Raw genomic sequence first — 25,861 nt, 5'->3', positions numbered from 1 at the left:
TTCAGGTGGGGGTTAAATGAATGGAAAGGCACTGTATGGCAACTGCAAAAGAATGGAGCCAATGAGACCTGCATTATCACCATCAGTATTGCAAGGAATGTAAAAAAGCGCCTTTAATAAATAAAAAAAACCTAGGTGAAGGCATCTGCATAAACACCTTCTCAACACGTGGCCCTTATTTTTTTTTTTGCTTCTCATCAGCAAACTAGGAACCAAAGTCTGGGAACTGCAGAATCGCCTGAGGGGGTGCTTCCGCCCCCTCCAAAAACCCCCAAACAAAACCCGACAAAATTCACTGTGCATTAGTGCAGAAACAAAAAGACCAGCAAGTGCAAACGTGAATGTAAGATATTTTTTCCCCATTAGTCCTCAGGAAGCGCATTCCCAGCCTGGGTCTGGCACCAGCAGGCACGCTCGTGCGCTCTCCACTTGGCAGGTTAACAAAAGGACTTTCTCCTGCGCCTGCGGCAGCCCCCGAGCCCCGGCGGCCTCTTTAGCTGGAGTCTCTGTTCTTCTGGTTGCGCATCAGCGGGCGGTGGTGACGCAGGACCTCCATGGAGTGTTGCCAGTGCCAGCAGGAGCGACAGAAGTACTTGAAGCAGATCTGTGGGGAGAGCAGAGGGGCAACGCCATGAGGAGGGGGCTTCAAGGACACCAAACAGACACTGGCAGGCAGCGGAGGAAACAGGATCCCACCCCCCTTCACAGCTTTGCAGCCCACACCAGCACAGTGGGTCTGTGAAGCAGAGGGAGGGAATTTCAGCAATGCTGCTGGAGGGCGGGCTGTGCTAGGCTTCCAAGTGTGGCTCCCTTTTAAATAAGTTTGAAAATTATGATCTGGGCACTGGCTGCCAGCAGCAGCCACTGAGGGCATGGTATAGGCAGGGGCTGCAGCACCTCTGCCACCACCTGGGTAGGGATGGGGCAGCAGCCAGGCTCTGCCAGTGCTCCTTGCACTCCCACCACCACCTCTCCCAGCAGAGCAGAGCATGCTGCAGCTCATCTCCCATCCAGACTCTGCAGGAAGCTGCCAGACCCTGGCCAAGCTCCTTTGCCTGCAGCAAGCATAGGACAGCCAGAGACCCTGACACTTCAGTCAGCTCCAGGATCAACTGCAGGATGACAGCACTGCAATTTCCAGCTTATCATGGCTGGCAGAGCAGCAGCCTTCCCTCAGGGTCAGCCCACTGCACACAGCAGGCCCTGGTGCTCTGGCACAGCACCAGCTGAGCTGTAGCACCCCCAGCTTGAGGCAGGGTGCAAAGCTGCCTTTGCCTGCTAGCAAGCACCAGAGCTGCCCCCCAGGAGGGCTGCACCTCCTCCAAAACAAGGGCCCATCTGGGGCTCTTGCATGAACACTCCATCCACCCCACTTGACAACGGACAACAGGCATCCCTGGACACCAAATCCAATGCTGCTGCGAGCAGCAGAGCCTGCTCCTCCTTGGGGAATCCCGCTGAGTGGGACAGCCAGGAGCCAAGCACAGCTGACAGGAGAAAGCCTCACCTGGTCTCTGCAGAAGAAAGGGCCGGGCTGGGCACTGCAGACTTGGCACATGGAGTCCTCCAGGTACGGGTCAATCTGAACCTGCAGGAGAGCCAGGTGGTGGACACAGAGCAGTGCTGGGGGCAACTGCCCATGCCCTGGGCAGCCCCAGCAGCACTGACCTGGATACCCCAAACCCATCACCAGCACCCCTCATAACAGGTGGAGCAGCAATTCACTACCTCCCTCTGCTTCCACAGGGATACAGGGCAGGCTACACGTATCACAGTGCTCCCAACACATGGATTCAACCCTCCAGCCACCTCCATCAGCTCCACTCACCTTTTTGGTAAACTTGGTAGTTTTGATTTCTACAAATGCAGCTGTCACCGCCTTCAGATAGCTGCGCTGGTTATTAAAGGTGACACGGCCAGACCCTGGAACAAGCCAGACCACAAGCATTAGACTGAGCCGGCACCTCTGGCAGGAAGCAGAGGCGGAGAGGGAGCTGCTGCCAGCACCACCCTTCCCCAGCACAGTTCAGCCACTGGCAGGGAAGCAGCTTTTGCAAGGGGACTGTATCCAAGGCCTTGTGGCTCTGCCCGCTTCCTTCCCCAGGCAGTACCAGAGGCACAGCAGGCAGCTGGGGGCAGAAAGGCTTTTCCATAGACACCTCCAGGCCAGTTAAGACATGAGCTTAGGGGTGGCAGAACTCCCAGGAGGGCCAGCAGTAGCTGGAGGGAGGCTGCCAGGGCACTGCTGAGGGCAGCACAGCAGCAGGCTCCACGCCCACACCTGAAATAAGTCAGTGCCAAGACAGCTCAGCAGCTTTTATTTTGAGCCTCCCACTCATCCCAGAGCCTTGCATTTTGCAGCTTCACTTCCAGTCAGCAGCATTCCTGCACCACTCGTTTCCAGCCAAGTTTTGTTAAGCTCCAGGAAAACATCTCTCTGCTTACCTATGAGTTTCTTTTCTTGGTGTAAGGGGAGCATTGGCTGTTACATGACAGCCCTGCGTTCTGGCAGATTGCTAAAGCTCAGCTCACCTCTGACAGCCACAGGACAAAGCCTTACCCAGAATCCACCTACTCTTCTCCTGTAGCATCACACAGGACACAGGCTGGAGAGCCTGGATCTGGTTTGGGGTTACATTGTGTGTGGGGATTGCAGCTGCACTCAGGGGGATCCTTCCTCTAATAGGTCAGTTCTACCTCCTCGCAAGACTCCCTGAAAGCTGTCAGGGCAATGGCTTTCTCCACTGACCTTGATCAGCTGGTCTCAAAGCCAGCTCCTTGTAACTACAATCAGACACTGATTTCTAACAGAACATGCCTCCCACAGGATCACCCCTACACAAAATGTTTTGGCCTAAGGCAGGTCTTCCCATGAGGAAGACCTTGGATTTTGCCAGGCCAGGGGCAGCAGTCAAGCAAGCCCAGGGTAGCATCTCAGCACAGGAGATGCTTCAAACCAACACAACCAAAATTAGCGTACAGTTTAGTTACCAAAATTGAATTCACATTGCTGTAACTAAGACAACTTCAAGGGTAGAAGTGCTGGTCTGCTGCTGGGAGCCAGAGATCTCACCTACTTGAGGGAGCAACCTGGGCTCTGCATGAAGCCACAGGAGTTTGAGGTCATGCTCTAGGATTTTGCAGTGCCTCACAGGGCAGCCTGGTGTGGAAGACAAGCTGTGGTCATACAGGAACTAAGAATTTGCTTAAAGTCTCACACTTCCATTCCTAATCCCTTGGGACTGTCCCTACCCACCCCAAAGCCACTTCAGCAGCACACCCTGAAGCCAGACCCTGGGCACCGAGCCTTGACCAGAAAAGCCTGAAAGCTGTCCGAGGACAATGACAAGCAGCAGACAGCTCTGCGCTACCAAATTCTGACATTGTTCCTGCCTGGCAACATGCAAGAGATTCACGACTTGCTGCAGCCTGAGCCCAGAAAGCTGGGCCTCATGCTCAAGCTGTAGGGTTCTTCCACACAGACCAGTAACCTTGGTGCTGTCCCCTGCCCCACAGAGCCACCATGGAGGTATATGGGACACTTGTCACAGGAGGCAAAACATGTCATGTCACGTGAGTGGCAAGTGTTCTATTCTCCTTTGGGATGCCATCTCAGGAGGAGACAGGGACAGGGCTGCTCTCTGGGTTACTACAGGGGCTGCAGAGGTCACGGCTCAGGGCAGCAGCTCTCATGAGTGGAGGCAGCACATGAGCACCAGCCTTGCTGCCTGCAGCAGTCTTTCAGCCCCTTCAGAGCAGGGAGCACTGTCCAAGCATGCTCATCCCAAGCACCTCTCTGACCCCAAGAAGGTTGATGCCCTGAGCCGAGGACATGCCATCCCCCCGCAGACCCAGCCAAGGGACACAGGGAAGCCTCTAAAACTGGCTGGTTTGGAAGCCCAAAGCAATAGTGCCCTAAAGGAGATCCAAACAGAACAGCAGGGACAGGATAGTGCCCACAAGGGCTGGTTCAACCAAGCTGTCTGATAGCTGGCACCCCCCAGGAGGAAGGGCCAGCAGCCAGCAGGTCTGCATTTGCCTTGAGAGGCAGCTGGAGCCACACCCACAGCCAACCATGCTCCAGGGATGGAAGAGAAGCGAAACTGGCATATAATGACCATTAACAGCACTGAACAAATGCAGAAAACCCTTCAGCAATGCCTAGAGAGATATTAAAAACCTGAAGCTGTTCTGGAATGACCTAGCACCTTCCAGTTCCCAGGCAGGTCAGTTCTGCTAGCCCCCACTAAGGTGCCCTGGGGGAGTCCTTCCCCACTGAGGGACCAAGCAAGGGGCACACCTGCAGCCTCCCTCCTTAGAGGATGTCATGGGTGACTACTGACCCTGGCAGGACCACCACTTACCAATGGGATACTTGTGCTTGTCCGTGTCAATGCCAGCATAGACCACTCCTCCAAACAGGTCATACATGACAGCTGCCAGGGCCTCTGCATTCAGCATCCCGTGCAGAGCCCCCACAAACACTGTCTTGCTGGGATCAAGCCGCTGTGATGGACTGCGCACAAAGTTGCTGTCTGCCAACACCCACGGGATCACCTGCACCTGAAACCACACACAAGCAGGTCAGTCAGCTGAGGGCCTGCAAAGCCACAGGTTGTGCTGCTCTACAGTGGTCTTGTCTGCCAGCAGAAGCCATCCCAGACCCTCAGACTTCACAACCCCAACTTGCAAATGCCCCTTCATTATTGCTGCTCAGGGTCCACATTCACAGCACCGCAGCTCTGGAGCTCCAGCCACCTCAGGAGAGCCCACAAGGCCTGTTCAAGGGAACAAAACCAACTGTCACACTGCTCTGTTTTGAGCCAAACCGGAATCCAAAACACTGATCCATTGGGGTTGGCAGCCAGGAAACAATCCATGCAAAAGCAGATTTTACCTACTGCCTGCACCTACATTTACAGTCCAGTCAGATGCCTCCCTGCACAGAAGCCTGTCATTCGAGATCAATGAAACAACCCACCCACTGCCAATTTCAACAGGAGCTTCCATCTGCTACAGAGTTGAGATGGGGCTCTGAAGACGAGAAACTTCTGCCAGAGTTAGACTACCAAGCTCTAAAATGCTGCCAATAGCCAGACACCAGAAGAGCTGTCTGGAGTGCAGTTAGTTTGTGCCTGTCTACATAAGAGCCGAATCTCAATTCTTTAACTCCAAACCTGTGCAGCCATACCTGATCTATAGCTAAGGTCCCCCTTTACTGGAAGGCTAACCTGAGCCTGTGGCAGCCTCAGCACCTCCACCTCCAGAGCACAGGTCACTCAGCCATGGCTGCGCTGGGGAGCCACTACAGCTACAGATCCAAAATACCTACCCATGGTGAGCATGAAAGCCATTCGTTCTGCAAGCAGATGAGGTATAATAAAGCACCAAAGGGATAAGAGTCTGCTTCTGCAAGCAAAGGTATGCTGAACAAAGCACTAGGCAGTAAAATCCCTGTTCCTGTGCTCCTTTCCAGGTAACTGAAGCTGCTCAGCTTTATGAATTCAGGGTCTCCCACAGATCCTGGACCTCCAGGTCAATTCCCAATACAAGCTGTTGCAAAGGACAAACACCAATCTGACACTTCCCTCCTTGCCTGTGTCCAGCCCTACTGCAGGAGCACGTCAATTAGAGCTGGCCAAGAGCCAGTTTGACTTCTACTGCTCTACTTTAGCCCTGCTTTCCTGGAGCAGAGTAACACTGTACACTCCCCCTGTCTCCAAGGATCTCCTCAGCATCCCCTGCTGTCATCTGCAGCACTAGTCTCATGGGTCTGCTCACCTCTTTGCAGCGCATCCTGCGGCTGGACATCTTGAAGTAGTATTCACTGAGTCCATCAGGGCTCAGCAGGTCCTGGGAGCATGCCTGGAGCAGAGCACGCACAGATTTTTCCGACTCAAACACCAGGTAGACATATCCTTTAGAGGTGAAGGGAAAAAAACAGTGTTAGAACCATAGAGGAGAGAAGGATCACCCCAGTTTGCAGACACCCTCAAAAATCTCTCAGATGCCACCCAAAGTATCTGTACTGCATCTCCCTTGCTATCCCAAATGCCTTCTAGGGGAGGGTGGCAATTTGAGGCACCTGCCCCAGCAGACCCTACATACAAGATCCACCCGAGGCACAGAGCCTGGCCAAACTGGGAAAGAGCCCAGACTCAGCACAGCACACGGGGGCAGGTTGCCCATGTCCCATGGGCCACTCCCCCACACACAAACCCACACCTAGACATGACAAATGGGCACCACCAGCCTGGCCACGGGGTAGTCTGCAGAAAAACAGACTTCACTTCAACATTTAGGATGCCTTGGCCCAGAAATATAAGTTCAGGGCTTTAAACATTACTTCCATTAGTGCCAGCACTCTGTACTTCGCATTGCTCTGGTGACTGAATGAGGCCATTAGGAACCACCGGGCCTACCAACTAGTTGCTCCTTACCCCTAAACTCCCTCTCCCTGCTGCTTGCACAACATATCAGCCCAGCTGCTTCAGACAGGATTATGCCCCAGGCACTGCACCAGTCCCCACAGACTGCCAGCTTGCTACGGATGCACATTTGGATTCACCGCATGTGCTTTACGCCAAAGACGCACGTGCTTCAGGTGCTCACGCTGGCAGTAGGGACTAGCAGCTATCACCCAGAACCAGACAGCTCCACATGGGGCTCCAGAAGCACCAGGGAGGATTTTCAGCCCACCCCATGCTTCTGCCCAGCCCTGCTAGGGATGGGTGGGGATGCCAGCTTTGAGGTGACAGTGCTCCACAACCCTGGTGCTGACCCAAGTGAGAGTGGGACATTTACCCTAGGGTGCTCTGTACCATCCAGTCACCAGCATGCAGCCGTACCATCCCAGCATCTGTGCTGTAACATAGCATGGGAAAAAAGTAACCCTACCGTGTCGCTATTACCTTTAGGCATATTACCTTTGGGAGGGCAGCGTGGGTGTTTGCCATCCTTACCAGGCCACTCCACACTCAGTGAGCCAAAAACACGGAAAGTGTTGATCAGTCCAGCTACAGACAGAAGGAGAAAAGTCAGCATCCTCCCCAAAGAGCTCTGTCTTACACCCTTCCTGATGTCAAAATCCAAGGCTTCGGTGCATGGCCAGACTGCTCACCTTCCGTAATGTCCCACGGGACTCCTCCCAGGAACACTTTGCAGGAGTACACGGGGTTCTTGTAGTTTCGGGGAGGCAGCTGCCCACTCCAGGTGCAGGTTGCTTCATTCACAGCTTGGACAAGCACAAGCAACACTCAGTACAGGACCGTTTACTTCCCACTCTCCCATAAGTCTCCAAGCAAATCCCTATACGCCACAGCTATAGGTTTAGCAGAGCTGCAGCAGCAGGCAACTGCCCAGCCAGCCTGCCTGTTTTTCTGCCAGGAGGTAGACCCACAGTCAGGTTTGTGCATGGAGAAAGGCCTGATCTGCTGCAAACTTGTGTCCAGCCACATTAACTGCACAGAGGCCACCTACGTGCCCTCCCAGAAGGCACAGGACCATTACCATGCACTGAAGCCTGCTGAGATCCACCATCCAACCTACCTGCTGCTTGCCTATGAAGCCTGGCTTCTCTTTCTATACTGAAGGGGTCTTCTGGAGAGTCCAGGAGATCCCAGGAAGGCCACGCAGATGCTCCAGGCCATCTTTTTGGTGCACTGGCTGGGGAGGAAGTTACTGCAGCCAAAGCAGCTTGATCTTGATCCAGCCGGGACCCCACTCCCATCTTTAGGGGGTCTCTTGACACCCCACTGAGGGGCAGGAAGGGCAGAGGTGGGGAGATCCGAAGGCTTGACTGCAAGAGAAAGTCCACATTAAAACCCACCTTCCAAGCAAAAGCACCTGCTACTGGAGGCCATGTATCATCCTGGGGCCCTGTCCTCACCCATGGCAGGAGAAGGGGCTCTCCATGACCTGTTCTCCTGAGATACTCAGAGGTCTAGCAGCAGCAGGAAAGCAGCCACCTCACCTGCCCCAGCAGCCAGATGGGACCACAGTTTCCCTGGGAAAGGCCTGCCCCTGCAACCATTTCCCACTGAACCCATGCCAAGTTATCAACAGCAGGGATCATTAAGCAGGAGGCACCTTGCAAACCACAAAGCCAACAGCTACCCCCTGCATCCACAGCCTCAAGGACAGCTGTCACCCCCAGAGAGCACCAACCACCCTAGGAGGAGCCTCATTTTTTGCTTTGGGCCCTGCATGTAGCAGGCAGGGCTTGCCAGCAGCACCCACAAGCTCTGCAGGCAGCCAGCTGGCTCTCACCCTCCACAGACCATCTCCCAGGCCTGTCTGACCAGGGTGTGGGCTCAGCTGGCTGCAGACCTAACTGCTCACAGGTTTAAGATACCTCTCCCAGGGTAGAAGGAATAAAAGCATGGATTAATAAAACAGCAGGAATGCAAGACACTGTGCAGCTTAAAGTGCCAGCCACTCTGCAGATCTAGCTGTGTGCTGCTGCAGCACAGCTGCCCATGCCAAGGCCATGCTGGGGAAGACCTGACCTTCACAAACAAGGTCAGCACAAAGCCCTGCCACCCTGCACTACCTGCTGTCAGAGCCCAGGGTGCTGCAGCTGCTTACTGTGTCCCTTCTAGAGATCCTGATTCTCCAGGGTGAAACATAGGAGAAAACTCCACATCAAGATGCATCCTTCATGCCTCCCCTACATGGGGGCCAAGCCCATGGCTGCACCACAGAGGAGTGAGGAGCAGCTTGGCACTGGCTTTAGCCTCAGGTCCTGATGAGGAGCCACACAGTAGAGCTGGCTGGAGCTAGGCTGTCCTGCTGGCACCCAGAGCTGCTGCTTGCACTGCAACGCAGACCCAGCAACACAGACTGGGTCAGCAAGACAGACACTTGCCTCACTTGCTGGCTTCCAAATTTAGCTATGCTTTAGGGAATGGGAGCAGGCTAGATGCAGTTTGCTCCAGAAGAAAACAGCCCTAAGATGAAGTGCAGTCAGCAACTGGGAAGGACAATGAAAGGCAGGGACAGGAGCTCCTGAGAAGCCCAGGCTGGAGCATGGAGGTAGCTGGGCTGACTGACCACCTCCCTGTCAGCATCAGGGCACAGACATCCTCCTGCCACACACCAGCTCAAGTGTTCAGACCCCTCCAGGAACTACTTTAACCCATTAGGGCTGCAAGAACAAAGCCAAAAGGCCAAAATATTACTATTTAGAAGAAAAACCCCAAGAATACTGCTAGTCTGTGCTGAAGGACTGCATGAGCAGCCCTTCTTCCAAACCCTGGGCTGCAGGAGAACCTTCCTGTGTCTGTGAGGGCATGACAGTTCCCTCCAGCACTCCCTTCCCTTCCTGAGTAGGCAGGGCTGTGGCTTGCAGACTCCACAGGCCTCCTGTGCTCCCCAGAAATGCAGCAAGACACCAGGAACTACAAAGCGGGTGCAAGACCCAAACTTACAATCAAGTCTGAGAGGTGGTCGGAGCCAGAGCTGAACCCACTGGTGTCCGAGTCTGATGGGCTGCTGGAACGAGAGTCCAGGAGGGAGCGAGAGTCCAGGCGGGAGTTCCTCAGTGTTGGCGTGGAAAACTTTTCTGACAGGTCTGAACCAATGGGGTCTAGAGGCAGGAAACCCAGTGGCGGCTTCCCCAGGACGTTCCCGAGAGGGTTACTCAGCATGCTGAGAACTGCAACAGAGAAAGCCTGTCAGTGCTGCAGCACAACACACCCTTCCCTCCTGGCTCTTGTGGCAGAGACCCAAGAGGGTACTGGGGTACCATCAGCCCAAAAACTGCTCATCCAGCAGGTGACACATCTGATGGGTACTAACCCTCCACACAGCTCTAGAAAGGCTGCACACTTTGCCATGAGTTTTAGCACTGTACTATGCAGCTGGAGGCAATGGCAGCAGCCTGGTGTGGCCAACAAACAAGTTGGATTACTCTCCCAAGGCCGAGAACTGCAAGGAGATCCCACTTCATCTGGGAAGATATTCAGAGGCCCCATGTCCCAGTTATGGGCCTCAAACAGGTGCTCCAGGCAGGCCCCTCACCCAGTCCATGCCATTATGCCAGCATTTCTTGCTGCTTATGCTGGAGCAAGCTGGGACCCCAGGGGGCAGCTATCCATGCAGTTTTAGCAACAAGGGGGTACAGACGAGACCCACAGCCAGTGTTTGCTGCACACACTGATAATCAGGCTGAGAAGAGTGAGGCCTGGCCCGTTAGCAGGCATTGGTAGGCTTAGAGGTGGGACACTGCACACATCAGCCCCAACTGGAGCTGACTACAGGCAGCCAGTGACATGCTGGTCCAGCCTGCCATCAAAGGAGATGCTTCACAGTCAGCGATCACCATCTCCAATACATGTTCACAAGCCTGTCTGGTCAGGCCTTTGCCCAAGAGCCAACACAAGTACGTGCCAGACTGCTTCCCTCACACAGCGGCAGGTTTTCCTCCCACTGAGGAGAATCAAGGCAAGCAAATTCCTCCCTACAGAGCCACCCCACTGAGTGGAGCACCAGGCCACTGAGGGGTCATTACAGTCCCATCCTGCTCTGTGGGTCAGCAGTACAGGGCCAGCTGCCACCCAGAAGGAGAGGGAATGCAGGGCAGGCTCGGCCACAGGAGGTCCCACAGGGGCATGACACCAGCCAGCTCTATTCAAGAGAAGCAAGTCTCAGCAAGCTGTCCCCAAACCAGCTGAAAGGAGCAAAGCATTCAGAAATGGTTTTAATTATTCAGAGGCTGCAAAACAAGGCAGCTTGCCCTGAAGCTTTCAGTTTTCAAAGCAAGTCTGGGATCTAGTTGATATCCTCAAGCTCTACCTGATCTCAACCACCTAGGACTACAAGGTTTTTAACCCAGATTTTCAGTAGCTCTTGTGCAGAAGAGGATTAATAATACTAAATGCCACCCAAACCAGGCAAGTAAAAAATATCATCATGTTTGAGGGCACTATGGTCTGACACCACTACCAACGCAGTGCCAGCACCAGAGAAAGCTGCCCAGTGTGCCCGAAGCAAGACACTGGGATATACCTGTCCCAAGCCATATTATCCAAGAGCATACCTGCCAGGAGCTGGCATCTCTAGCCTCACACTAGAGTGGGAGACCTCAAAACACCAACAGAAACCCCAGACAGGTACATGTAGGCCCTTGACTTGGAACATCTACCTCATCCCAAGGCAGAGCTGGTCTGCAGGAGCCACCAGTGACAGTCACAGCATCTTCTCACATTTGCAGGGCCTTATTGCTGCGAGTTTCCCCAACAGAGGTGCAAACTCATTTTGGCTGCAGCACGGGACTATGAACTCATCTCTGACCACACTTGGAAAAGGTCCTCCTGCCCTCTGAATAACTGCTTGGCTCTCTGCAACAGCAGCACCTGTGCTTACACCCAACCCTGCAGCCACAGAAAAGCCTTGCTTGCCCAGCAGTACTTACCCTGGGCAGAGCTCAAGGAGCAGCAGCAGCCCTGCTAGCTGTGGTGGGTAGTGAGGGAAAGCTGCTGCAGACAGCTCGAGCCAGAGAGGAGACTGCTCCCTCCTTGTCACAGCACAGAGCAGGGCAGAGCATCTCCCAGCCCAGGCAAGCCGCACTAGGCTGGTTTGCCGACTTCTCTGAAGCCACATGATGCATTTAAAAATACAGCCAGTGTATTGTTCAAGGGAGACAGCCGAATCTGTTAAACAGGCTCAAAAATCTGATTAGTCACTAAACTGTACAAGAGTCAAAGCAAAGCAGCTGGTCCCATGGCCCAAGCCTCACTGCCAACATGCTCTCCAGCACTGACACCCTCCTCCTCGGCCATTGAGCACAGTGGGTTTGTAATGCCAGGCAGCGAGCAGCCCTGTGTTGACCCTGTGTGCGCAGCATTCCTAGAGACCTAGAGCAGCAAATGCCATGTAGATTGCTACCAGGCAATGCCATCCTGCACCTCATCTCCTAGTTAGCAGAGATGAGGGACCAGAACTCCATTTCAGATGCACCAGCAAGGGTTCAGGAGGTCATCAGGAGCTCCCGAAGGCATTAAAGGGTGCCTATACTGCTCTGCCCCATTTATTTAACCCTCTTCTCTGCCACCACTCTGGCTTGCTACAGCCACTGCTTATGCATTTGATCCCAGGATTGCTTAGCTCTCACTGCAGCTAGAAAACCAGTAAGGCCAATACGAGTGCGTTCAAGCAGCAGGATGACTGGCCTTTAAGGGGACCTACTGTCTAGTCATCTGAGTTTCAGCACCTACCACTAAGCAAAATCCTGCTGGCTACAGCTAACCCACTCCTAACCTGATGTCCTGGAAGCACTGCCATCCTCCTGTTAATACAGATGGATTTCATCCACTCCAGAAGCTCTGACAGGTCTGTTACAGGCAGCACTTAGTTACACACTCTGCAGGGTACACTGAGCTCATGGGAGACCCCACATCACCCCAATGGGTCTGACTCAGCTTCCCCTGGTACCTGTGGCCACTCACAGGGACATCGGGAAGAAAAGCCATGAGCCATGCTCAGCATTTCCTCCTTTACACTCGTTTAGCAATCAGGTTGTGTCCTCTGGAGCCAGCCTTTGCAGGTAGCATAGGAAACATCAGCATAAGAGACTGCATCTTATTTCTCACCTCCCAACCCAAAGGCATCCTGCTCTAACCCACTGAACGCCCTTCCTGGTGGATGGGGCACAAGAACCTGACAAAGGCTGCCCACCTGAAAAAAAAAATCCCTCAGTAAAACCACAGTTCTTCCAGGGAAGTTGGCCTTGTCTCCCTTTCCAAGCGGACAGCTTGCAGAAGAGAAAAGCCATTTCCAATGCACATGCAAGATGCATCAGCAATTTCTGGTGTCAAGAGCATTCCTGAAGATCCCAAAGTGAAGCAGAAATCAGGTAACTAGTCAGACTAAGAAAAAACTTAAGTGCAAATAACTAAGTGTTTTTCCACGTCTATGGGGGAAATTTTAACTGAAGGGTCAACAGGATTCCCATTCATCTGCTCACACACAGCAGCCCTGCTGTCCGGAGTGCAGCAGTTTGCAGATAGCTTCTGGAACTTTTCATGCCTCTGCTCCGAGTTTGCAAGAGAGACGCATGCCAACACTCCTTTGCAGTGGACAGCAAAAGAGGTAGCTTTTAATAGAAACTCAGTTCTGACTTTTGACTCACTGCTGCAGCTTTAATGACTGGATTCAGAGCCACATGCTCCATCTTTGAGCCAAACGCTGGCAGATTTAAGAGCTCTGTGGAGCAGTCTTGATACCAGCGTGGCACTCTACCAGATCACAGGCGCTCAGGTCTCTCTAGAGAATAAGCATTTTACAAACCACCACTGCTTAGTTGAGCTTTCCCTAGTAAGTGTTATCAGGACAATGTTGCTGCAACATGACCTCTTAATTCCTGCTTACCGAAGGGAGCACGCACAAGCACCTTGGACCCATCACACCTAAGCCAGGCACTTAGCAGCAGAAGTACACAGCTTACACACTCAGCCCACAGCAGTGGTTTCAGAGGGTGGCTAGTTTTAACTCTTCAGGCCAACTCTGTCTTATAGACCCCAAATCATCTTTTAAATCCAGTTACTAACTACTGAGCTACGACTTTTAAAATGAATTTACCTAGTCTCAAGCAGCTCACTCCACCAACAAGTTGAAATTCACAGCACGTACCTTGGGAAAGGCATCCCAACAGCAAGATGCCCAACACCCAACCAGCCTCATAACAGCTTTTATTCTTCCATGTGCCAGTTAGAATTGCAATTTAAGATTTTCAGCACCTGTCCAGGACTTTGAAGCATTCAGCTTTCTTCCCTGGCATACTATAACTTACAGCCATTTAAGAGTTAGACCTTCCTGGTAGCTTTGACCAAGCCCATTTTATAAGAGCTGGATGCAAAGACAAGCCCCAAGGAGCCAGGCTTACCAATACTGGCAGCTCATGGACCAGCTCTGGGTAAATAAACCACCTTACCACTACGCTGATAACAAGCAACACTTTTATGCCTTGAATAAGACCTTAAGATAAGGGCAGTACACACAGCATCCACTGAATTTATTCCTAACAGCTAGAGTTGACAAAAACCTCTGCCACCACTAAGCTGTCCTCTGAAAAGCACTTCTGTCTTAGCTTGGGTCTGTGGGAAACCACCCAGCAGAACAAGCTAACAGCACATCAGCAGAGCAGCACTTGCACTCTTTACTCCTTGGTGCATCCATTTTAGTCAAGTTATCTGGAAACTGAGTATTGCCCAGAGCATAAAAAACTCTCACCTTAGAACTGTCCAGGTCCTTCTGCTCAAGATCTTTCCCCACACTAACATCATCAGTGGAAGCTTCCCCATAGAGGGAACAGCATGTGCCATAGGGTGACACACATGAGACTGTCTCTTCACAAGCCTGGAAGGTACATGTAACCATGTGTGCACACAAGAAGCTCCTGTTGAGCTGAGCAGCATGCCAGGCCCCAGGTTCTTACATTATAAGCGATGTCTGGCACCTGCATGCTTAACACACAAGCAGTTTGACACTGCATTTGGCAGTGGCACCAAGTGCTAGATGAGCACATGCATGCACTTTTTAAAGTCATACTCTGAATGTATATTTCAGCCTTTCAAAGCTCACCACAGGACTCAAGAAAGGCTGTTTAGAAGGGACCAGGACTTGTCTGAGCAGGTCTACAACGCCAAGCCCTTCAGAGGGTCACTTTTGCTGGCTGGCACAACCATCAAGGTCCCTCTGTCTAACATTTCAGTCTCCTGAGATAAGTTTGTCTGCTGGGAGACTACTCAGCACAGGAAGAATGGCAGCCTGTCAAGATCTCCCTTTCATCCACCAACTACTACTTATGCTGAAAGGCCACCCTTCTGCCCTGATCTCCTTGAGGGCAAGAGCAAAGACATCGATAGGAAAGCTCTTACTAAGAGAAGCAGGGCAGAAGAGATGGGATTCTGTGCCACAGCACTTCTGCTTCCACTCAGACACCTGCCGTGCCCAGAGGCTCCGTGCCCAGAGGCTGCAGAGCTGTATGCACATTTGGGGCAAGGTGGCGGAGGAGGGAAGCATGCATGACAAAGGCCCTGGAGACTGAAAACAGTGCAGTTTCTTTTCTCATTTGTCAAATAAGCTTGTAAAGAAAAAAAGCTGGTGTCCCAAACAATAGCCTGCTGCAGTTCCAGAAAAACAGCTTGTCTGCAGATTTTACCGCCCAGCCAGACTCTACCCTGGTGGGATGGGAGCAGGCTGAATGTTTTAGTCAGCCAAAAAAGCAGCACAGACACTAAGCAACTTCATGGTAAGAGAAACATTTGCATGCCTGAAAGGCAAACGGGCACCTTACCCATCTCCTACAGCTACAGTTAACCTCTCTGTAGTTAGGGCAGCAACACAGCCAGACAGGCTGCCAGAGGGAGTTTTCGCCTTCCATCACACATAAGCACTGAGCTGCTTAAAACACAACCTGCTCACCACAGGGGAAGGGGTGATCAATACTCCAGACTAATCTTAAGTGAAGTTTTCACACTTCATGCCTGTAGCCATAGGACCTCATACTGCCTGCAAGGAGCCAGCATACCTGCAGCTGTATCACAAGGAGCACAGGGGACACCAAACAAACCAAGCCCAGCAGAAGCTGTGATGACAGAAGTGGGGCTGCAGCACATGGTATGGGAATGAGCTCTGCTTGGCATGGGGAAGGTAGACATTGGATTCCCCCCTCTATTCATGCCTTAACAGGGAGCTACAGGGAACAGCCAGGCTCTTAACAGGTGCCCAAAGAAACAGAAAAAAGCTGCAGCAAGAGAAGTGGCACAAAAATGTCTTCCTCTTAAGCGAAGCAGCCATGCAACAGGGCCCAGAGAGGCAGAGGTGATCTCCATCCCTAGGCCCTCAGAACTCATCTGAGCAGCTCACTGGATTCCTCCGGAGGTCTTGCTGAGCTCAAATCCTCCCAATTTTATTATAATCCCATTTCTCCAATGGAGAAAGAAGTCACTGCTGTTGAAACAAAAGCCACCAGATGCACACACCCTAGGGCTCCAGAGCTGTACATCACAACAGAAGTCTTAATCATCTTGAGCCAACTGTCAACTTACAAGAAAAGCAGCTCCTAGAACTGCAGATGTGATCAAACCAGCAATAGCCACCATCTAAATAGGAACTACAGGACCACCTTTTTTGTTTCTGAACTACAAAAGAGGAACCTCTGCCTTGACAGATTCTTCATTTGGGGTAAAGAAGAACTGAGGATATTCAGGCAGCTATTTCTAGTTTGCTAAGGGGCAGGGGAATATAAAAAGGCAGCATGATCCCACAGCTGAACCACACAATTATAGTCAGGACACCTGAGGTCTATTCTTGGTTCTGGCACCAAGATGGTAAGTCACTTCCCCAGCATGCCCTGAAAAAACAGCAGCAGAACTAGGAACACCAAGAAGCTTATCACATTAACATTTGAGAGACCAGGTTCCCCTTCTGCACTGAGTGTGGGACCTGGCTGACAACAAGCCTCACTGCTCCTTGAGGCAGAGAATTTACTACTGTGTTTCTAGGAAGGGAAAACAGATGCCCAAGGTAAACATAAAATCAGTAAAGACAGCTAGAACAATTCAGGATTACAAGTGCACAGGTAACTGCACTCACTGAGCAGACTGCCACAGCTGTGTTCATCTTTAAAAAGATAAGAACATTGAAATAGAGCAGGTTTTAACATGTATCAGTCCCACAGATATTTAAAACCCAACACTTCTGGTCAAATTCTGCACAACAAGCTTCAGCTTTGCAAGCCTCAAGAACAAACACTTCTATATTTAAGTATCAAACTCCTCAATTATCTACTGCAATATCCAGGGTGCAAACTCTGCAGCATATGTTACTTTATGTGCTAACAAGGTTGGACTGACTCATTTTCACTGCTCAGCTGCATCAGTTTATGGGGGGTGTCAAGTCCATCAGGATACCACCTTTAGGAGAAGGTATATTCTTTAGAGGGGGAGCAGACTATTGGCCATACCACTTTGGGCAAGGCATCAGGCTGCAGTGAAGAAAAAGCTAAGAGACAGGCTTTAGTCCCAAATGCAATCTTAGTTGAAAAATGGCACACAAGGCTCACTAAGGCATTCAGCTGGCATAAAGCCATGTATTTCATCGCTTGATTGGCACAGCCAGCACCACCAGTGGTGACTGCAGGCTCCCAGTTACCTTCCAGAGGTCTGCATGCCTCAGATATAGAACAACAGCCTTAGGGGTTTGCTTCACCCTCCCTCCCCACTCTTGCAGAGAAAAGAGGCCAGAGGGGCAATGAGGGAAGCCGAGCATTTCTCAGATGGCAGCTGCTGCTGTGCCCAAAAGCAACCTCTGAGCTGGCAGTAGCACAGACATTACCTGTGATTCAGCTGTTTTGCCAGCACATAAGGGACCACGCACAAGGTGAGCAAGCTCAGAGGCATGGATGCAAGGTGCCTCAACACCTATGGAAGATGGGATGCTGGCTGGAGATGCCCTGCCCAGTGTCCCTGCCCCCAGCCCACACCCTCTGGGAGGCTGATAATTCAGCCCTGCAGTTGCACCACAGCATCTGTGCTGTGGCAGCTCAAGGACCATGGCACTTAAACAGATCATTTCAGAGCAAGCTCAGTGGAGGCACCCATTTAAACGGCCCTTGCTCTGGGAACACTGAGGCAGCCCATCAATTAGTTTCTACAGCCCTCCTGGGCTATGCTACTTTTGCCACCCTCCAGCAGCTTTCCTATCCTGCTCTGAGTAGGAGGTTGGACTAGATAACTTCGAGGTACCTTCCAACCTGAATTACACTACCACCCTAAAAAGACAACCTGTCAAGAGCACTTCAGAGGGCCTAAGATGCCCCTCTTATAGCAGTCCCACATGCAGTCACCCACAAGAAGTCAGCCAGAGGGATTTCAACTGTATTGAAATGTCACTCTGCCGGCTCACTAAGCCTTGCCCCTAGTGTCACTGCAATAACAGGTCATGCTGCAGCACCATGCTATGCAGCCTGGTTATCAGAGCAGCAAGTTCTGTCCAGGCACAAACTCAAGCCTAAGGTGGGAGCAGACAATGAACACAGCGTCTGTCCCACCACAGCTGGGGAAGGGGAAGAGCAGGCATCTCTCTCACCTTCTGCTACAGGCAGCTCCAGCACACTGGGAGAGCAGCTCTAAAAGCCATGCAGGAGTTCAGGCAGTTCCCCTGCCCAGCTCCAAGCGGAAACACTCAGACCTGCGTGTGCTGTGGAGTTTGTAATGAAGGCATTGAGCCAAAGACACATTCAGGGCCTCTTCTAGAGAGCTATCATGTCACCACCAATGAAGCTGCAGCAGATGAAGCGTTTCATGTCTGTCCTGCCCAGCAAGCAAGCAAGCATCCCATTCACTGCTCAGACATCTAGTGGTGCAAGGGTTGGAGGAAACCTACCCACTGCATCTCTCATCTGACTGGCAGAATTTTGGGGATGAATTTTACCCCAGGCCAGAGCTTGCACACACCTAGAACACCCTGCTGTTGCCTCCAGATTGATCACAATGGGGGTAGGGGGAAGATTAAGCTACTAGTTGCCTGAAGCAGCTCAGAGCCACTGAACAGCAGCTCCAATGCTCTCCTCAGAAGGGAACATGCTTGTTAAGGCTCAGTTCAGGAGCTAGCCAAGAGGCACCCACTCCAGACTACACAACTTGAGTGAAAAAGCTTATACGCAAGCCCCATGAGCCTGATGTATTTGTGCACACCAGCATCAGTCAGCTGAGCACCTGTCAGCATATCTATGGAAGGTGGAGATCTGCCAGTGCTGGAGCATTTTCTTCACTGCATCTCCAACAGCTTTGAGCAAGATGAAATGCTTGAGAAGTCTCTGCATTCCTCATACCCACACTCATCCACCATTACCTCCAGAGAAGCATGCAGGCAGCAGCAACAGCCCCTCAGGTTGCAATAAAACAGAAGTCAAGGGGAGGGTTTTGGATGGTGTGTGGCTGCTCCTGCAAGCCATCTCCAAAACCAGACTGGAGGCTGCCCTGACCCACTTCAGTTCTAGATGGATGCAAGCAGAGATGCTGGTTAGGTTCCTGTTCCAGTTACTCATCTATTTGCATCTTCTATTTGACAGTATGAGCACAAATAAAAATAAATCTGGTTAGGAGAAGCTGCTCAAATGGAAGCTTTAAGGGGTAGATTAAGAGCAACCTCCATTAGAAACCAATTGCAAACTCAGAGTTTTGATACTTGTATTACTTATTTGATACATATTTTATATTGCTAAAGATCAAATACTGCTGCCACATGAGCAGTCTGCAGCTATTAAGTGCTCCCTGCTTTCTACTCCACAGCATGGCTGGCTCCAGGTACCAGTTGAGAAATCAGCCCAGAGTGTGCACAGCCCTTACTGAAACATGCTCAAGAAACAAGGGCCCATTAAGCATCCACACCAAGTGCATCCTCAGAAAAGCTGACAGGAGCTAAGATGGCATGGGGCATGCTTTTAGCAAGGTCATCTCAGGTACTCCTGAAGTACAACCACCATGCAGGAGACCATGCAATTCAAGCTAGCTCCCAGCTTTGTTCCCTTACAGAATATTATAATTAGCCTCCACATACAAGGCACCACCACCATGTTCATGCTTCCACTACTAAGCCCTGAACAGTAGGCAGGCTGCTCCAGAAAGACCAGGGCTTAACATGCAGCTGCCAGGAAAGCCTGTCTTCATTTCAAGGCAACAATGGACACTGAGAACATGGGGATCCAGGATCCCTGCCACCATCAAGCCTTTGGTTACCTGTTTGCCTGAATCGGGGGCAGGTCTGAAGCCAGCAAGAGGTGGTCTTACCTCCTTGCTCCAGCACAAACAGCCATACCATCAGAAGTATGAAAGAACCTTTTACTGAGTTTTCTAAGCAGACTCAGTGCCCCTTCCCCAGACCTGAAGCTCCCTCTTCACTAGAGACCAGAAAGAACCCTTCTTGGATACTCAGTGGCACATCATAACCTAAAGTATCTAGATGTGAGCTCCTCCCTACCACAACAAGCCTCTGAAACCCTCCTCTAGCACGAGAAGGATTTTCATGCATCCAAGCAGGAATATGCAGGAGTTGAGGGTTATGCTGCTGTTTGAATTGATGCAGCTACTGGGCATACCTAGGCAGCGACTATCTTCCAAAGACACTTACCCAAAACACAACAGGTAAGAGCAGGGAGACCCAGACACAGAAGGGCACAAGGGAGAGCACTATGGAGCAGGCACTCGGCACCATGCTGCACCGCAGGTTAGCCTAGCAGAAAATTAAACAAACAGCCAGAGATCTGGTGGATTTCCTCACCCAAATCCTCTGCCCCTCTAGGGTCTTCTTCAAGCTCTGCAGCTGAACACAAACCAACAACTCAAGGAAGGCCAGCAATTGCTATGTTGTGCTTAATAGTAACAACCACCCCCAGACTGATTAGCAACTCTCACTTCAGGGTGGTGTGGTGTGTGTCCTTGGGTACCTACCATCACCTGTACAACATTTCTGGGGGCAGTCTGAAAACAGCCCATCCTGGGGGAGCAGCTTACAAGTCCCTCCTGCTGTTACCACGAGAAAAGGCTAAGAGTCCATGACAACAGCCTTCTGCGCAACAGGTCTTTTCTTTCATCCTTCAGAGAGTCGGTTTTGCCTTGAAGACTTCAGAGTGATTTGCACTCATCACAGAGGCCTCAGCTATCTGCCAGGCAACACAACAGATTGCCTGCAGTTCTAGCCTAGCAGATTTTAAGCAACTACAGATAACCAGCACATTCAAGCTTATTGCAGAAAGAAGCTACTGTGCACTGGGAAGCAGGAGAACCAAGGGCTGGAAAGATCCAGCAGCACTTCCCTACCACAGGCCATCTCTCCAGCACCAGAGCAACTGGAGCTGTAACCTCAAAGGCTAGAGAATGAGACAGCAGCAGCCACCCCAGAGAGGGCACAGATGAGGCTAGAGCTGCAGTCAAGAGCAGATCCAAGGAAAAGCTCATATCTGTTGCTGCACCAGCAGCTTTAGGGTCACACACCAAGCAGAGAGGCAGATACAGCAAGGTGGTCCATCCAACACCACCAGGAACTGCTTGCCTAGAGAAGCAGACACTCTCTCTGGAAGAACTGATCTTCCCGAAAATGTTCTTGCAGGTTAGCACGGCTAACAGTGTTAACAGACTGGTTTATAGGATGATTTCCAAATGGGAAAGTCTGCCTGTCCCACATAGGGTTATCCTCAGCCTCCCAATGTAGGACAGGACAGACCAGCCAGACAGCATACAGGCTAAAAACCAGCCCGGTAGACCCAAAATCTGCACACAGATCTGCTTGTGTACCGCAATCACCTGTTCTCTAGGCAAAAATTGGATCGAGACCCCATTTGCTTTTGCTCCTTGAGGAATAGGGTAGTGAAGGTAAAGGATACCAGCAAGGGCAGTTCCATCTCACTGCCTCTTAACCCCTCCTTGCCTCTGCAGAACCATGAACTCAGTCTTAACACAAGTGTGTGCCTACTATGAGGCTCTTTTAAAGAAGGGAAAACACTGCCTCAAGAAATCCAGTCCTACTATCCTCAACTGTAAGTGTTCAAAGCAGTTTTCTGCAAAAGCCCCTCCCCAGGCCACAGAGCAGGTTTCTGGGACTTGCTGAAGTATTTCCAGCCTGACAGATCTCGTAGCAGCAGTGGGTTTGAGATGTCTTTCCTGCTATGAGACAGCAGTTTAATCCTACAGCCAGTAAAAGCAGGCAGCTCCAGCCTGCAGCAGCTGCTGCCTCCTGGAGAGGCTCTCTCCAGACACCAGCTTTGGGGCCTGGCAGTGCATCTGGCACACTCTCAAGAGCTAAGCACACATCCTCAGTGTGTTACAGTGCTGGACCCAGAAGGAAAACTCATTACAAATAACCTTGTCTGGGTGCACACGGTTCAGCAGCCCTTTGGGAAGTAGGACACAGGCAGTCTACAAACCAGCCCCACTTGCTCTGGCCTCCTCCAGCATAGCCCCAGCAGGCACCTGATCCCACTGCACCAGGCTGTGCAGTGACACCACCCTGAGCACAAGGTGACACCAGAGGGGTTTGCAGCCAAAGGTCCTTCCCAGGCTGAGAAAGCTCTGTGCTGACAGGGACTATGCGGACAGGAGAGGAGGTCCCAGCTCATCAGTACTCAAGCACAGGCACTGCAGGGACCACATCAGCAATATTTTTAGCCTGATTGTTAGGGTGGTTTTTTTTTTTTTGCATTTCCACCCTTCCAGCCACCTCCCCATGGGTCCATGCAGCTGAGTTGCTGCTGGAACCTTCCAAGCACTTGGGCATCAGCAGCAACTCAGCTCTGCTTGGCAGCACCATCCCTCCCCAGCTCCTAGAGACAGCCCAGCACTGATAGTCTCACCTGCTCTCAGACACCCTGATGGAGACCCCAGCCCTTGGGGCTGGGACAGCTACAGCCTCCGAGGCCTCAGCACTAGGCATCAGGAGTGCCCAGACATAGTAGCATCCTCTCCACATCTCCCCTCTTTCCATCACAGCATGTCTAGACCACCTGGAAACATCGGCATCTGCTGACTCCTCAGATCTGTACAGCTTTCAGACAGAGGAACACTCTTGCACTGCCTAGAGGGGTTTCACAGCCTTTCAAAAGGTACTCCTGAACTACAAGATCCCAATGAGCTCCACATTGCCACTCTTGGGCCCTCATGGAGGAGAAAGATGAGGCTCTGCAGACACGGAAGGTATGGGCAGGCTGAAGCAATACAACAGCTGTGCACAGATATCAGCCTTTAACTTCCCCAGCCAGCATACACCATCCCCACAGCTCTCAGAACAGGAGAGTAACAGCAGCCCAGGCCAAGGAGCACTCCTGGCCCAGCTGCTGCACACCAAGGAATGGAAGGTGGGATTGAGAGGGATAACAGGGTCTCAGGACTGTAACATACCTATACAGCCCTGGACCCTGTGCACAGCCTCTGCCGGCCAGAAGCTCCTCTGTGGAAGCAGCACAGCTGCATTTCGGCTGGTTTTACACCCCAGCCATCCCCTCCTCACATACTGAGGGGAATACCAGGAGTGAGAAGTGAGGAAAGAGGCCTCTCCAGACAGTATTGGGTGCCATCTTCCAGCTGCTGTTACCAGAAGTTGTCACAAACACCCACTGGGTGCAGATCACCCAAGCCTGGGGCAGTGCCCAGTTATATCCTTCCTACAGCTCTTCCCAGGCCTCTGCAGCAGGCCGGAGCTCCAGCACAATGCACTGCAGTCAGCGGGGCACCTGACACCAGATACAGCCTCTGTGAGCGGGGAGATCACTGGAGCACCTTCAAATCATCTCCAAATGAATCTCCCTCTTGAAACCAGAAGTCCCTCCATGCTCAAGAGTGAACCCACACACACACACCACCATGGTCCACCCAGCCCCACCACCCAACCTGTGAGGTGCAAAGCCTACCACAGGCTTGTGCCAGCACTGCTCGCCTGCCTGCCGGAGCACTGCAGAGACATCCATGCCTCTGCCAAGACAGCCTGGCAGGAAGCCGGCTGAGATCAGAGGAGACAGCTACAGTGGATCAGTGGGGCTGGGACATCCGCACAGAGCAGCTGCCTCATGTGCGACAGCCCTTGTTCTGCAGCACCATTGTGCACCAAGCCCAGGGTGTTGTGGTTGTTAGCAGCAGCAGAACTGTTCAGCATGGAGGTTGCCTGCTTTAAGTGTGCTTTTTACATTAAAGATGCTGTAACACAGGTTCTGTGCCCCATAGTTTGCCAACAACCATAAGGGGCTCAGTGCACAGCTCTAAGGCACCTGTGCAGCCCACCACAATATAACTTCCATTTCTCCCCCCTCCTTGAAGGTTCTGGCTAGCAAGGAAAGGAGGACAGATGCAAAGTGTGCAGTATTCCCTGGTTCATTAGGGGAACCCCATAGGACTATGCACTGAAGCAGAGCAAGGTTTATATAAAGCTACCACAACCTGACTGCAAGCAGACCCTAAGTGCTAGGGCCCACATGCAAGCCTGCATGCTATGTCTTGGGGAAATCAGATGCAGAAACTTGAGTGAGCTGTGCTGATGAAGTTGTCATTTCAAACTCCACCACCCCACAAATGATTTCTTGTTTGCTTTACAACCCACACAGCAACATTCAGGGCTGTGTCCCAGAAGCTCTTCCTATCCTGAGTGCAGCATCACCTGGACATCAGAGGTGGTTGACAGCACCCTCTTGCCCTCCCCCTCCTTCCCAACTTCTACATGGGCAAATCACATTGCCAAGGCCACCCCAGAGGCCACCTGCCTTCCTGTCAGCACCACCTTCATGCCTGGGGCCTCCTGTGTCACCCAAGTCTGCACAGAGATGCACTACCCTTTTAACAAAGCAGCAGTGTGCTGCTATAAAGGGATGAGTTTCTGTAGCAACCAGGCTGAACTTGTACAAACTCTGCCAAAGCACTAGATCTTTCCATGGACTGATACTTGAACAAACACACCACCATTTGTGAAACTGATTTTTACAGCCTTTAAAGGCCAGGAAATGAACTCTTCCTTCTGTTTTACCCCCCTGCCCTGTCACCTGGCCAAGGAGATGCATTAAGTTTATGTGCACAGCACCCCTTTCTCCTCCTGCAATTTTACAGAGAAGGCTGGTGCCTCCAGAAGAATTAACCAAGCCCTGCATCCCTCTGGGGCAAGTACCCAGTACCCCAAAAACTCCATCTGGTCCCAGCTGCAAAACCAGACTGGAGAAGATTGAGGGGGAAGGGCCAGCCAGTCAGCAGCGCGTGGCTGCAAGCCCACACCCTGCCAATCACGTAGGTTTGCACTGGACCAAAAGAGTTAAAGCAAGAAGCCATTCCACTGCATCTCCTCCAGCCCACTTCTAGGAGCAGACCGCTATTTCTAGCTGAATGTGGGAGTGGAGAAGGATCCCTCCAAGTCTTCCACCCAGCCTGCGAGCTGCTGGCTGAAGTTTAGTCGGGTGCCGGCTGCGCCTACCACACCCCACAGGCAGAGTTTGGCAGGCAACACTGCTGTAGCACAGGAGTGAGTGGTGCTGCCTGGACTTTCACAATCAGGCAGAGGGGTCCCTCTGCAAGCACACACACCTCTCCCTTCATATCTACCTGCCACCGGGGATTTTCTCAGGCAAAGTTCTGCCTCACTCCCACCTGGCAAGTTCAGCCCCCTGACACCACACCCCCCACCCACTCCCTCCAAACACAGGGAGAGGATTTCTCCTATTCTCTCAGCGAGGTTATTCCTCTACCAGCATTACAGCACTGAGCAAAACATAAGCCCAGGCACTTCTTGTCTGCAGTGAACTGACAGCAGAGCAGAGGGGGCTGTAGCACAGCCAGCCACAGCCTCCCCAACTAAAATGCCACATTACACAAGCATTACAAGTCACAAAGTCCCCATTAGTAACTGCCAGCACCCCATTACACAAGCAAATCACTCTACATTCGCTTTAACGTAGCCAAAAATAAAAGAAATTTAACAACTGTTGCTGCATGTGTCGACTCACCGGACTGTGTGCTGGTTTGTGCTGCAGCGTCAGAGTCCTGGGTGCTCCAGGGTCTGTCCCACCCTGTCAGGTTGAGGGACTGCAGGCCAAGGCACAGATCATTGGTATCTGGGAGGCCACGGGAAGACTCTTGCGTGGATGTGGGGAAAAGCATCCTGCTTGCCACTGCTTCTTCAGAGTCCTGGAAGTCTGCTCAGATTGAGAACAAACAGAAGCTTGAGAGTTCGGGGCTGCTTTTTTCTTTTTAAAGGAGTTTTCCAAAGCGTTAAGCCCCGAGCCAGGTCTTGTGCCGCTCTGAAGCCACAGCTTCTGCAACCAGCAGTTGCACCCCAAAAGGGAAGGCTACCATATGTCCAGAAACCAGCCCCCCACCCCCCTCAGCCCCTC

General features: G+C 51.9%; 1 protein-coding gene across 2 annotated transcripts in view; it reads right to left on the bottom strand.

The window, feature by feature from the left end:
- Positions 1-338: 338 nt before the first annotated feature.
- Positions 339-25,861, bottom strand: part of CPEB1 (cytoplasmic polyadenylation element binding protein 1) — a 41,014-nt gene continuing 15,491 nt past the window's right edge. For both annotated transcript variants that reach the window (XM_064456919.1, XM_064456920.1), the window contains 10 exons: positions 25,475-25,663; positions 9,429-9,655; positions 7,549-7,798; positions 7,121-7,234; positions 6,927-7,016; positions 5,782-5,918; positions 4,365-4,563; positions 1,829-1,923; positions 1,508-1,588; positions 339-604 (listed from right to left, as the gene is read on the bottom strand). In XM_064456919.1, the coding sequence (XP_064312989.1) occupies positions 494-604; positions 1,508-1,588; positions 1,829-1,923; positions 4,365-4,563; positions 5,782-5,918; positions 6,927-7,016; positions 7,121-7,234; positions 7,549-7,798; positions 9,429-9,655; positions 25,475-25,663 (1,493 nt within the window). In that variant the 3' untranslated portion in view covers positions 339-493. The remainder of the gene's footprint in view (positions 605-1,507; positions 1,589-1,828; positions 1,924-4,364; positions 4,564-5,781; positions 5,919-6,926; positions 7,017-7,120; positions 7,235-7,548; positions 7,799-9,428; positions 9,656-25,474; positions 25,664-25,861) is intronic.

This window comes from Phalacrocorax carbo, chromosome 7, assembly GCF_963921805.1.
Source record: "Phalacrocorax carbo chromosome 7, bPhaCar2.1, whole genome shotgun sequence".
Lineage (NCBI taxonomy): Eukaryota > Metazoa > Chordata > Aves > Suliformes > Phalacrocoracidae > Phalacrocorax > Phalacrocorax carbo.
This window is presented reverse-complemented; position numbering and strand designations above follow the sequence as displayed.